A 14,667-nucleotide genomic window follows, 5' to 3' on the forward strand; every position below is an offset into this window, starting at 1 on the left:
AACAGTTGACTTTAAATAACGATTTGAGTGGAGAGATTTTTTTTTTTTTTACAGACACTCCTTGTGCTATTGTGATTAAAAGTTGGAAGACATCTTCGAACATGCAGGAACTTTAAAAAATGGAGCAACACCCATGGACTAGTTCAGGCGGATGACTCGAGCTGCACTGTGCTCTCCGCAATCATCTACCCAACACACCTGTTCAAAAGAAATCCCCCATTCAGCCCTGCCGGCATCCTCCTGCAGACTGCGACTGGGGTACGTTCCAGACGTTTTGCTCGTCGGACGAGGTTGGAGACCTTAGACGGCAAACTCTAAACCCTGTTTTTGCTGCAAAAATAAACATTTAGAACATGCTCGGAGCAAAATCTGGAGCGCGCAGAGTTTAAATACACACCACGAGGGAGCGTTTTATCTTTGTCCTCTTTGAAATGAAGACATATCTGGTTTTGTGATCGTCTCTGTTCTCTTGTGAGTTAAGGTCCAAAACAAAGCCAGTTCCCCCAAATCACCTCACTCCACACGACGACAGCAAATCCACAGCTGTTCCAGTGAGTTTAGCTCTAACCGCCGGGCAAGCGTGAGCTGCGCTGCTAGGATACACGTGCTATGATGCGCACCGTTGAGGTAACAGTTGGTTTGAAAGCGTAGCAGAGTGAACAGACACCGTCAATCAGGGATGTCAAATCTGACAAGAACGTCTCCACACAACTCCGAACAGAGACATATAGCCTCGGCACTCCAAACGTCTGTGTGGGTCTGTGTTGGTTGGAGAATGATTGATTGTAGTGCCGTGGCCCTAATGAGTAAACTAGAGCTGCAGCGATTAGTCAGTTAGTTGTTCAGAAGAGAACTTTTCATTCATGTTTCAAGCAAAAATGCAAAACATTTGCCGGTTCTAGCTGCTTGAATGGGAGTCTTCTTTGTCATGAATGAAGAGTCTTTTTGGTCTCCGGATTTTTCCATCTATCTGCGGTCGTTAATCATTGCACTCTACTTTGTTTTGCACCGCTTGTTTTCTTATAAAACAAGACTAAATCGTTCTAACGGAGCAAATGAAGAATCCAATATGAACTCCGCTGAAATCCCCCAGGTGGCTCACGGGGCTTTGAGGCTAAGTTTAAACATTTGACAGCTAAATGAAAGCAAATGGTGAGTAGGATGAAATGTAATCAAAGGAACAATATTCTGACCTTGGGTGGTACCAGTGAGCAATTGTGTGTGCACATTCATGTGTGCTAATTTTGGTACCAGGGACTAAGAAACGAGCCCGCACACACATACCCAACTGTGTGTGTGTGTGCGTTTTAGGAAGTCCTGTGACCGGCCACCCCCTCCCCGACTCTCCCCCGACATGAATCACTTGGAACCAACACACTCTGAGCTAAATTAACTCCCCCTCTCGCTCACCCTTAATCACATTAGCCTAAGTGATATGGGAACGCCAGGCCAGACACACACTCCCTCCTTCTCTCTCTGTCTTTCAACCCAAATAAATAGCCACTCCTCCGGAGCTTTAAGTTGTCTTAAGCTCCATCTTTGGATAATAGAGCGTTTGCTACCCAAAAGACCCCAGTGTGGAATAATGAGGATCAAGACGAGGGCAGAGAAAGCAGGACTAGAGAAATGCAAGTGGGTGGAACAGAGGAGGAGAGCTGACACTGGGCTAATACCCGCCCCGGGACAAAACCCATCAAAACACCTGTTTTGTCGGGGTGTGAGGTTATTGTGCGGAACCACTACTGGATTTCTTTCTTTCTTTCTTTTTTTTTGTTTTTTTTCGTAGCTGACTGCTTTTGTGGCGGTGGGTGAATAACTTTTAATGAACCAGGCTTACACGTCTGGACGGTGCCAGTTCTGACCGGCTGGATAAAGCGACAGGGTATTTCACAGTAGATTAGTGTAGTCAGTTCAAACCACGATACAACACTTAACATACGGTAGGGGGTCATTTTTTTTTTATGTTTTGAAAAGAGAAATGTAAATGCCAGCTCATTAACTCAAAGCTGTCTGACATGTTTCAGGCTTGAAGGCTTTATTACCGTGTAACATCAAACGAATGACACACACAGTTTGACTGCTGGCACGGTAAACGCGACGACAATCGTTATGCCTGGGCTGATATCAGATATCATCGAATACTGCGATTCTGGCAGCAGTTTGCAGTGTATTTCACAACCTCAAATGGCGAACGGCTGTTACGGCAGCCTCAGGCTTTTATTTTGAAAAGAAAATCCAAACTTAATGCGGGAGGATGATCGGGGTTGCCGTCCATGCAGGACACACGCACACACATAAACACACACAGTGTCTCCACGTGTTCCTGGTTAATAATCGATGGAGGGAGCTCTGTGGTCTCTGTGTTATTCCTTTGTAAATAGCTCCCAGTTTCTGGCCGCCCCGGCCCATCTTTTATGGATGAGCCCCTCATACGCCTTGTCAACGCTGCTCGCCATCAATCTGCATCAGCTGGGCAAACAGCAGATTGACTGGCCTGTGTGAGCCTGCATGTGTGAGATAGAGGACATGAGCTAGATTTATGATTTTTCGGATCCGCTGCGAATCTTTGTTGGTTGTGTAGTAGAGGTGGGTGGGCGTCGTCAGGTATACCAACCTCATAATTGCAGTACTTTGCTGGCGCTGGGCTCTGGGACATTAATTTCGACCTTCCTGTCGGCACCAAAGTTTTGTGCAACTTTCATCTTTTTTTTTTTTTGTTTTTTCATCCCGTTTTGCATTTCTGTACCTCAGCAAAAACACTGCAGGCTGGATGTGACGGTATATATCGGATCTTGGGGCGTTTTTGCGTTTTGACATGCCCATTTGTGCCAGCGACACTGGTTATTACGTGTGATAGAGACTCCATTCATGCTCTGTGATCACCTCTCATCTCATCATCCTCCTTTATCTACTTCCTGTCACTCATCCATCCCACGCTGGTCCGTCTCTCTCTGCTTCAGCCCTCCTCGTTTCCCACAGTCTTGTGTGCCTTTTTTGACGTTGAACTTTTGCTAACTGTCTTTTTTTCCTGTCTTCTTTCTTTCTCCATTTGCCTTCTGAAGATCACAAATATATAATTGCAGGTAAGTACACCAAGCCGCTTCCTGTGCTTCGTCATTTTGCTAACACTTGGTTGCCCTTCACGAGGTACTATCAACTTCGTGGTGCGGAGGAGTTAGCTTCCTTGGGATTTTGCATCCTGCCACGTCTTAAGTTATATTGTTAATCCATTTAAAACCAAACGATATTCAAGGCATTCGTGCTTTGTGTAGGCCTCATTAAAACGACAATCGACAAGACAAAGAGCTTGAAGATCAATGCCACACACAGACATGCACATATAGACACACACACTCACCCCCTGGAGGTCTTTGTCTGAACAAAGAGTGTCAGCTTTGGTGTGTGTGTGTGTGTCTGATTTAATGAGATATAGGGAGGATTTGTTAAGTATGTCAGCTGTGTGTGAGGATGCAACGTGAGGATGTGCTCACCTGTTGCATTCATGAAATATGTTGTGATGAGAGCCCTCCTGCTCCCTCCTATACATACTGGATACTTGTTCTTGTTGATAGAATTAAGGGCCGCAGTCTGATGTCAAACCTGCTCTGTGTACTGTATGTAATTTGCTGCCTTTGATTAAGGCTGCCACGGTGTCTTTATCATAGCAGTGCTGTATTTGTGTCAAGCTGCCTGCACAGAGAGGACAGGCTATGGCAGCATGAATAGGTGTCATGTACTGAAGACGTTATGACATGTCACCGTAGGGAAAGCACCGGCGTGATCGCCGAATATTGTGCATGCCTACAGCAAACTAGCTTAATTGCATCTGAGCTCTCTGCTTTGCATTTTATATGATAATTATGTTTATTCTTCTAATTGTACCAGTGAAACTACTATATCGTTGCAGGCTACGAATCACTCTTGTTGTCCTGAACAAGCGTCTGTATGTGTGTTCAATACACACAGCTCTCTGACTGCGTGTGGTATGAACTCTAAATTGAGGCTTTAGACTTTCACAAGATGATGCGGCGAGGATAAAGGTGGGGGGTGAGTCAAAGGTCATGCATGGTGGGGTTATGAAGGCTCTGGAGCGTGGGCAGTCTGTGACCTGCTCGCCAATGGTTTCCTTGGGGATCTCATTAACCGCTATACAGGCTAACGGTCTTCGCCGAGTGAGCCGACACAAACAAGCAACCGCACCACAGCCCAGAACAGCCTCCAGACCGAGCTTAGACGCGGCAATGCTCTAAAACTTCCCTTCACTGTGTCTGAATGGAACTCAGATTGCAGGGTAATAACGATGACTGTGGCCTTCGCTTTCCTATCCAATTCTGTGCCACGCATTTTTAGCATCGATGCTGCCATTATGTGTTATGATGGTACAAGATGGTGCATGCTAAATCGTGTTAGTTTCTGTAACCACGCAAATCTGTGTTGGTTGGTACCCTTTGTTGACCGCAACTTAATCGAGCTGTTGTCAGTTCTCTCAGGATACTTGCAAGTGAAATGTGAGACTTTTCTTCAAGATGTTTCGGTGCTGCAGCCCAAGCATGCTTTGTATGAATGGCGGCAAGCAATTACGACACCACCTTAGAAGACGTTTAAAACAGCTGTGAGATGATGGTATCAGCATGTCTCCCCACACAAACTACTGAGTCTATTGCCAGTGACTCCCAAAGCAAAATATATGGCAATTCTGATAACAGCATACCTAGAGTACCAGCCCCAGGCAAACCAGAGTGGACCTTCATTATCACATCGTTAACGCTGAGAAGCGGTGGCATTTTAGTTTACAAAAAGTATAGGCTACCGTTTGGTTTAGCTACCAAACTACTTGGTATGGCTTAACACAAGATCATGGTCTGGGGTTGTAATGAGTAAACTACATTAGTAATGTGACAGATACCTTAGGTATGTCATCTCTAAGCTGTACCAGAGTACCAGTGGCATGCTTGGTGGTATGCCACAGGGCATAGGGGCAGCACCTGGTGGTGGATGTCACCTGATTTCCTCTTTTGCTCCCTTGTAGTGACCTATAGTGTGCTACTGTAGGTCGCTGTCTAACCCTATAATGACCATAAATATGGGATGTTCTAAGCTGCTCACACAGAAGACCTATTGAGCTGTTTTTTTTTTAGGTGAAGACAGGATAGATGATAGAAGCATTACGTAAACTCCTGCTCCTGTAATTTAAAGTGGCTGTCTTGATCATCTCAGGGTGGGACAACAGCATCATTCTGCTCCTTTACTTCTGTGAATCTTTTGGAATGTTTGTTTCATATCTCATGCACTTCTGTCTCTTATCCTTCAATTCTGATGTTGTGCCTCATTTTGATTTGACAATAACAGGATGGGGGAAGACATTAGCAGGGCAAGATAATTTCTTTTGTCATTTTTTTTCCACTATTTGCTGGACCTTGGACACATGTTCATGCATTCAGCGACTGATGCCGCATGAATAGCAGCGTCTAATCACCAACAGACCCTATTATCCGCACACCGGAATTTTTCCTCAAAAAGCCCTATTCAACAAGGAACAGGTAGCTTGGCCCGTTTCAAAAGCAACGCACCATTAACAATGCGCGCCAGTTGAGAGGACATCTTTTGTCTGCTTAGCTATGAATCCAGCAGATACCAATTTCCTCTCCTAGCCAAAGACAGATCCGTTGTTCCTCTCGTCCGCTCCAGTGATCCCTTCTTTTCTGAGCCAGAACTCCATTATCAGCCCTTTAATGTGACTTTCAAATGCGAGAGGATGCAATTATCTGCTGTCTGGTTTGGGAGGTCAGTCTGTGCAGTAATCAGCATTGGAGGGTTACGGCCTGTAGCTTCTGGCTCTTTAGCCTTCTGTCCTCAAGCGGGTAGGTGTCATTCATATTAAATGAGAGGCTGTATGGTCAATATTACCCAGCTTGGTGGTGGATCAGTGGCCCCTTGACAAAAATCCTGTAACTCGGCACATCTTATCCTGCCATTGCCCACTGGACTGTTTGCAAAGGCACACTCTCGGGCTGACAGCTGACAGTCAAATGAACTGACATTTAAGGAAAAGGCCTCTTTCAAGTCCGCCCTGGAGGTTTTCTGGACTCTCGCCCCGTTTAATACTGTTGTTTAATTCAAAGAGATCGACTTGCAGGGTTGAAAGCAAATTACCATGTGACAGAAGTAGTAGGAGAGATTTAGGAGCAGAGTGAATCTTTGAATAGTGTGAATAGTTTGATGTGGAGACCCGCAGCTGTGACCTTGATGTCAAGAATTTGTTAAGTATGTGATTTTTGTGTCTTTCGAATACATGTAAACCAAGGCAGCTCATCTAATGATCATCCAAGGAGATGTGGGACTCATTTTTTCTTATTGTTCTTACATGTTACAAGTTACTCAAGGCTTTTTTTCCCAGATTTGGTTCATTCTAGTGTCAGTACTTCTTCAGACTTATCTTTTCTTTGAGCAGAGTTGAGAAAGTCCATTCTGGGCCAGGCAAGCAGAAGCCCCATAAGGTATCGTTGGCGATATATCACCGGCACCCCCCTTGTCATGTCCCTTTCACTCCTCCTGTTTGGCTTCCTCTCTCCGTCTTTTCTTGAGGCCAGAGCGTGGCCCCGGCCCCCCTTTAAGGAGCCCAGCCTTGGATGGGAGACATCCTCATCTATCAGTCCAGCAAAAAAAAAAAAAACCTCCCTGTAGTCAGGGCCATCCTGACCCTCTGTATCAGCCTTACTCAGATAAGAGGCTAATGAGCTGACATGCTCACAAAATAGACCAGAGTTTCAAGCACCATACTGGTAGTTTCCATTGTTCAGCCCCTTGACCGTGGATAGCTTCTACGTGACATTACTGCACATTACTTTCACCTGCATGCTTTGAGTTTTAGATAGATTTCCTACCTCCCAGGCAGCTTTTGGTTTTAGTGGATGTCAGTATGTTATGAAAAGTCACTTGCAGAGACCTGCTCATGACAGGTGATCCATCAGCGGGCATTTCAGTCTGCTTTATTTGCCGCCAGAGTTTGGTTGTCATTGGGAATGCAGAGACAGTTGTGAGAACTCTTCCTTGGTGGTGCATTTCAAGACGCTCTACACATCCAAGATTTGTGATTTGGCTGCCAAAAGCCTCACATTCTTGAGCTGTGCTGCCTGGAATTCAAATCCAAAACAAACAACAAACAGATATGGATGGTGCGATAAGGATAGCGTGGATGGATACGTGAGTTGAAAAAGTCTTTACTGTAATGAATCGAATTTTACGAAGAGTGTGGTTAGGTTGTTTTGTTGGCTGTGCGGTAACTTTCACAGGACATAGAGTCTTGTAAGTGTTGGGCAACAGGCTTTCCCCTGGTGTTTACACTAGCTCTTTGGGACTCATCCTTGTCAATAAATATCAAGTACATCTTGTACACGTGTTGTATCCATTTCAAGGTGTCCGGGGCCCCTGGAGGCATACATGTCAGCTCTTGCACGCTGCTATGTGCAAGCATTTATGTCCAAAGGAACATATGACTGTTTATTTCCATAGGCGTATATGCCCGCAAGACTGTTTATTTCCAGATGTGCGCGTATTTGTATAAGAAAGTGAGCTGTGTATGGAGAGCAATACCTCTCAGCAGCATATGTTTAGCGCCATGAAGCAAAGTGCTAAACATATTATTCTCTATTCTCTATTCTCTCAGCACTCTAACAACTAGAAACAGTGCCAGAACAGCCTGGAAGGGATTCTCAAAAGTCACATATTGATGTTTGTCGGTTGTGAGAGAATGTTAGGTACAGGCAGGAAAATAAAAGATTGGAGCTCGACCGATACTTGATTTTTGGGGCTAATGCCGATATTAGGAATTTGAATATTTCGATATCTATATATAATGGCCGATATACACGTTTATTGCAATGCTACCTCAAATACGGTTGAGGTAGGATAATTACACTTAAGAGACATTAAAGGGGATTGCTCTTCCAACACACGTACAGATCACTGAAAAATATTGAAGTTATAAAACATACAGAAATTAGAATGAAATTTCAGGACAATAAAATACCCCCTGAGCATTTGTAATTCTATCTCCACCGTGTTTTAATATATTTAATGTCTTTAAAATCATCATTATGCGATGATTGGCACGCTTTAGACGTTCCTTAACGTTCTTATGTATTTTATATTCTTCGCACCAAAAAAACCTTCAACATTCACGGCTAACAGCACATAAAATGGCTGCCACCGCTTTCGCGAGACGAAGAATTATGAAACTATTAAAGTTTTTAAAAATGTAAATGTCCATCGATTTCTTGTTAGATTCATACTCATCTGAGAATGATTGAAATTGGACTTCAGGTGCCTCTCGAACTGAAAGTATTTCAAGTGCACATCACCTGATTAACAGCTGTGATTTGCTCTGACTTGTGTAAGATTATTGTGGCCCGGAGGCATGTTTATTAGGTTACACAGATTGTTTTTGGCAGCTCCAAAATCCACTGCCTGGAGTCTGTCTGCTTGGCTGTTAACTCTTTGTCAGGGTTAGGTTGCTCTCTTCCTTATTGGGATCTCTCTCTCTCTCTCTCTCTCTCTCTCTCTCTCTCTCTCTCTTTCAAGCACACACACACACACACAAACACACACATGCACGCGCACATAGAGAGTGCTGCAACTTAATTGTCTTGGTTGGAACATGACCAAGGGTTTTTGCAGCTACTTTTTCCCCCTGCAGGCCTGAACACTATCCTCGTCGCTCCACCTCACCCTCTCCTGCTGAAGCGAGATACAGGCTTCACCTCGGCTGCGTCTGCTGCTCTCTCCTCTGCTGTGATTTGTGGCCCACATATTCAAACTCATTATCTTATCTTCGAGGCTCCGGTGAACTTTGCGTCATGGCCAAGCTCATTAGTCGCGGGATATTCCCGCATTGTGTAGTATTGCTTATGTCTGGTTTTTGTCCCTGCCCTGCTGTAAATGCTGTAAACAGCATCGGCAGAGCACCACAGTTACAGGAGGTGGCCGCTCCGAGGGGCCCCAAGGCACACGGGAGAGTGTGCGGGATACTTTATGGCTCCTCTGCCAGCTTCTTATTCATATGTGTAAAATGTTTTGGTGCATTGCAGTTCCTCTTTTACCCTGACAGTCTTGCAGTAAACAGAACTGTAGAGCGCAAAGACCTGATTTTATCTGAACGTTGCAGATTAAGAGCATCAGATTTGCCTCGCTCGGGTTAAAATAATTCAGAAACACTATTTTGTGGCAAGTTTTGCTGTGGTTATCAGCTTTGATAACTGAATCCACTCCAGTATCAGTGCGTGCATGATCTAAAGCTGATTTCCCAAGAAACCCAGAGAAGAAACCCACATATTCTGCAAGCGTAAGTACTACAAACAGAAGGGAAAGATGTGTTGGATGCTAAACTAACCACATATTGATTAACCCTCTAGAATACATTTGATTTGCGCTGACTGAATATATCTTTATGACTTGTGTAAATCTACAGCAGCAATCACTCCAATATAAATGGCCCGTTGAAGAAAAAAAAATATATTGGAGTATCGACAATTTACTTAAAATGTCACAGATTTAGTTTACAGCACATACAAACTATTGACAATTGCACTCAGTTGACAACTTCATAGGTTTCCCACTCTTTTGCTTATTACTTCATCAGTCTCGGTGGTACGCGGGAGGTCTGTAGAGGGATTGATATAATGTTCCTCCACCTGTGGAGGTGGTTCTCATTCCTGGCTCTGATAGCATGACTGAACAGAGTAGGTGCTACTCTTTGAATCTGCTGCCATCTCATGGCTGCTTGCTGCACAGTTCAGAGTGACAACTGCTCCTTCAATGTGTTGCCACCTCACCTGTAATGTCTGCATTACTGTAATTAGATGACAAAGACAGATTAAAGTAAATTAGTGTCCTGCATTCTTGGTGTTTTCGCTCTTGAGATAATCTAAAGGCAGTGCTTTTTGCTTCTTTTTTCTGCAGTTAACAACAGCAGGTCATAGGGAGTTCAAATCAGCTGCTCATTATTCTATTGCCCAACGTCGGCCTTATAGTGCAAATGCCCAGTTCTAGAAACACGTAACACGTCCATTGTTTGCTTGCCCGGGCATCCGAGACCCATCTGTGTCTGGTCTGAAGGTTACTGATGAATGAAACATGATGCAGCATAAAGGAGAAGAAGAGGCAGGCAGAAACAAGTAACACCGGGAGATAACTGTTGCGTCATTGTTTCTGTTTGTGTGTGTTGAGGTCAGGATCAGTACCAGACTGACCACTACCAGCTCTCCCACGTAATCATTGCTCTTACCTTTTTGGCGCTTTGTCTGTGCTGATGGTGTACTTCTGTTAGTTACCTCCGGCAGTGTCGGTGTGTCCCTCAGCTCTCTTTTCTGCAGAGATGCAGTAAGGATTTGAGTTACTAATGCAAGATGAGTTACTCCTTCAGGTTTGGGCGCTGAACTTGGATGGTTAGCCTTGGGGATTAACGGCACAGTTTGATGAGTCATGACTGAGGAGCATATAGTTACTTTACTACCACCAAGCACGCAGAGATTCATTTAATCCCCCCTTCATTTTGGCTGAATTAAAAATGGAGATCTAATTTCAAGAGGTTTGTACTTGTGTTTCCACTTAATCTGTTCAGGAGTCTTGAAACTTTCAGTCTCAAAACTGCTACAACTAGTAGGTACACTAGGGGGCGCAGATGCTCCAACACTAAGTATAGGGAGGTGGCTCCATCAGCTGATCACCTCCTCCTCCTCAATCCATGGGGTCCAAACATGAACTCAGCCCTCAAGCTGCCCTCGTCCTCCTCCTACTACTCCTCCTCTCTGGAGTCAGACTCATCACATAATAGAATCACAGCAGACGGAGGTGATTATCATTCAAATACATACTTTAGACATGAAAAACAACCTCAACTCCGGCAAAATGTGCTGTCACGGAGGTATTTTAACTTAATGATGTCTTTTTTTTTATGGTGCATCTGCTCTTTCCAAAGACAAACAGAGCCAACAGTGACAGGAATGAAGAATGAGCGGGAGGGAGCCAGTGAGATTGATTTAAGCCAGGAATAATATGAGCCCATCATAAACACCCCCGATCATTAAAAGGAAGAAAACTGGGAGGGACACAGTGAAAGGAGGGCGGTGGTTCATGCACATTCATATTTAATTTGTCATTTGAGCTGCTGTTGCATCAGGCCTTGTCATTCGAGCGACTCGGTAGCCGGTGCAGAGTCTGCGGCGACGCTGCGGTGCGCTGCTGGGGTTATTGTGTTGCCAAGGGCAGCGGCTCCCTCATAACCCAGTAGGTCACGGGGGGTGAGAATATCTGGGTTATGATAATATAATCTCTTTCACCCATGAACGCACCTACTGTATATGCAGAGGGCTGCAATGAAGGGATAAGGGTGTGTGTGTGTGTGTGTGTGCACGTGCCTTGAGGCCTGCTAAGTAAGTAAATGCAGGATGGGGGGGGTTATCCCATCTGGTGTGTGTGTGTGTGTGTGTGTGTGTGTGTGTGTGTGTTGCCTCCCTGCACCCCACCCTGTCCATCTCCAGATTACGAGGCCATTGCTCAGTCCCTGACCCAGAATTCTTACCCCATCCTATCCACACCCTTCTCCCCCTCCCATCACCCCCATTTCCTCCTCAGGTCAGACGGCCTCGTGGGAGAGGCATGGGGTGAGGTCTCCATTAGCAGGCCTGCCCCCAGTGTGTGGCTGTTATGTTGCATTCATGGACCCGTGCAGAAGAAAAATGGGAGTTGAAAGCGATTGTGTCAGCTGTGGATTTGGACGGAGGGGGGTTAATGTTTTACAGGGGCACAGGGTTACTCTGAGCCCCACATGGGGTTAAAATATGTTTCCACACTAAAATGGCATTCAGTCTTAATCTTTGGATATACTGTATGTCACAGTTTATGCTGCCATTGGTGCAGATGGGGAAAATTCGGATTACAAAGACCGATACCAAATTTTTTGATTTAAGAATCTTGATATAATATAAAGCATCCACTGAGACCAATGGCTCATGGTACAGTGATATAGTCTGTGCATGTACGTGCACCACTGGGCTCATTTTGGTTTCACATGTGTGCCAGCATATTCTGAAATAGATTTTTCATGATGCAGTAACCCAGATCCTCCATATATATGTTCGCCCCCTACACCATATATCCATCTGCTCTACCTCTGCCACTCCTTCAGCTCCCCTGCTGCCCCTGACTCACCCTGGATCCACTCTGCTGTCACCAGCACCCATCCATCCATCCATCCATCCATCCATCCATCCATCCATCCATCCATCCATCCATGCCTCCAAACACAGAATCTCTCCTTAGGCGCTGACCCACTGGAGGCTTTGTTTGAATCGAGGCCACACCCAGTGAAGAGGACCCAGTTTTGTCTTGTTTGTCACACCAAGCAGAGCTGGAGGCTCTGCCAGACACAAACACCATCCAGACACCAAAACACGCTGCAGCCCTCTGTGCACAAAGTGTGTTAACAGGGGATGTAATGGATCTTCTGTGACATCCGAACAATACGATATGGCAACATCTAAAACCTTGGCAAAGACAAGAAGCTGCCCCAAGGAACAGACAATGAACACTCGCTTGTGAAACGTCTTTAATCACCCCAGTAGCGCAGAGTGTGCCTCTCTTCCCCTTTTCAGTACCAATTACCGTCATTGACAGTGATGAATTTTGATTTTGACACATTGGCTTTCACGCAGCGTTGTCGCCCCATGCCGTAACAGCGAGGAGGCTTGTTTGAGACAGAGCCGGGGAAATAACGACGCAACATATGGGGCTTTATGATCGAACTGTAAGCATCCAAAATACTTTCACTTTAATGGAAAGCATGCCCCATCAAGTAGGGTGTGGGAGGCAGCATCTAAAAGCCATTAACGGCCAGGCTTCCACTGAATCCTTAATGACTACATGTTGAAAATAATGCGTCCAGAACTGCACCAGTGTTTGAAATGATTGTTGATCAAATGGGAAAAATGGCAAATGCTGCCCTTTGGCTTTCCCTCTATTTCCAAAACACTATTTGTCTGAGAGACAACTGCATGTTGTTTGAATAATTCCTCCACCTGATTCTCAACCATCCTTGGGGCTAATTTGGAAACGACTCATGAAATTTCAAGTTCTCCATTTTAATTTCCTCAAGTGTCTACTCCCATTATCGCAGAAATTAAGCTATAATCCATTGTATGGCAAATTGAATAAATTGGTTTGGGGATTTAAGACGTACCTTATTTATGAGGTGATTGTGCCCTGTGGCAAGCCACATTTCTCATTTCAAAAAAGATTATGGTTCCCTAATTGATAAGATAAACAAGCCATAATGGGGCTTCTTTGGTAGACCTCGCAAACTGAATTGAGTGTATTTCCTCCCTGTCGTGTAACACTAATCCATCTCCCCATTTCTTAATGTAGTGCATGTAACAACGCAACATTGTTATCAGACCCTTTCAATTATGATGTGTTCTCCAGGCTAAATAATTATGTGTGCTCAAAGCGGAAACATCTCTCCCTGCTTTTGACTGCATGTTAAAGTGGGCCTATTAAAGTTACATTATTTGGACTCGCTTTCATGATGCGACTAGTGTAAATGGGAGTGCTGGAAGAGAGACAGTGGCATGGAAATCCATTAAGGGCCAGCAGGGAGAGGAAGGTGGGAGCTGCCGCTCTGCGAACGATGGGGAGTTTGGTACGAGGGGACATGTAGCAGAGGTAGATTGGCCTAATTGGCGCTTTTGGTCGTCTTGTCTCATACCTGCTTAATTGGCGTGCCGAGGGGTCGGGGAGAATATAAGCAGGGGGCTCAGGAGTGGGTGGCTTACCACTGCAAGTGTGGGAGTCGTGTTTGTGCGAGCGGTTGCGGGGATTGACAGAGCTCGAAGCGCAGCTTTCCGAGAAGTAACGTCAGCTCATCAGCATAAAGCATTAAACATTTACGCTGACCTACAAAGGCTGACAGCCTTCCCTTCAGTCACACCCATCACCACTCCTTCCTTTGCTTCATATCTCTCCTCACACTCAGGCGTATCAGCTGTTTTTTTTCTTTGGTTGATAATGAGGACTCGGCAGGGGGAAAACTAGAGAGATCGCTGGTTTGGGTGGAGAATGAGGGATGGTGGGCTGTGCTCTTGTGAAAATAAAAGGGGCTCTATCAGTTTTAGACAAGTGGCAAAACTGTTGCTGTTTGTACGAACCCCCCCACCCCACCTCCCCATCAATGAACTACTCGACTCTTGTTAAACAAGGGGGGTAGCTTAAATGACCTGCTGTTATTCAGGAGAAAAGGGACCAAGTTGAAAACTTCTGGTGTTAGCCGTCTTTGTCAACAGCTACAATCTTCAAATGCTTATATTATTTCTCATTAGTTTGGGCTTCAGAGGAGAATGTTATTGTTAACTGAAGGTCTAAATGCTTTATCCAAGGCTTTCGCCGTCTAACAAATATCATTTCTGGGGAAAATCCAATGTTGGTATGAGCAGCCTCGTTTTGCAATGTGTCTAATGAAATGGATGCATTTTAAAATCTAAATCCTACTGTGTCTTTAATTACATTGGCATGAATATATCAGCAGCTGCACCCCCAAAAATGTCAACACCAATGTTTGCCTTCATGAGTTCTAACTCCACGCGTCATGATTTAATGCAGAAAGCATCCCATGAAGAT

At 44.9% G+C, this 14,667-nt stretch overlaps 1 protein-coding gene across 4 annotated transcripts in view; it reads left to right on the plus strand.

Moving 5' to 3' along the window:
* Positions 1–14,667, plus strand: part of agrn (agrin) — a 271,031-nt gene that overhangs the window by 64,992 nt on the left and 191,372 nt on the right. For 2 of the 4 annotated variants that reach the window (XM_037104080.1, XM_037104081.1), the window contains exon 3: positions 3,063–3,083. The exons of the other annotated variants lie outside the window; for them this stretch is intronic. In XM_037104080.1, coding sequence (XP_036959975.1) covers positions 3,063–3,083 — 21 coding nt within the window. The remainder of the gene's footprint in view (positions 1–3,062; positions 3,084–14,667) is intronic. 4 annotated transcript variants of the gene reach the window in all.

The sequence above is a fragment of the Acanthopagrus latus genome, chromosome 7, assembly GCF_904848185.1.
Source record: "Acanthopagrus latus isolate v.2019 chromosome 7, fAcaLat1.1, whole genome shotgun sequence".
Taxonomy (NCBI): Eukaryota; Metazoa; Chordata; class Actinopteri; order Spariformes; family Sparidae; genus Acanthopagrus; species Acanthopagrus latus.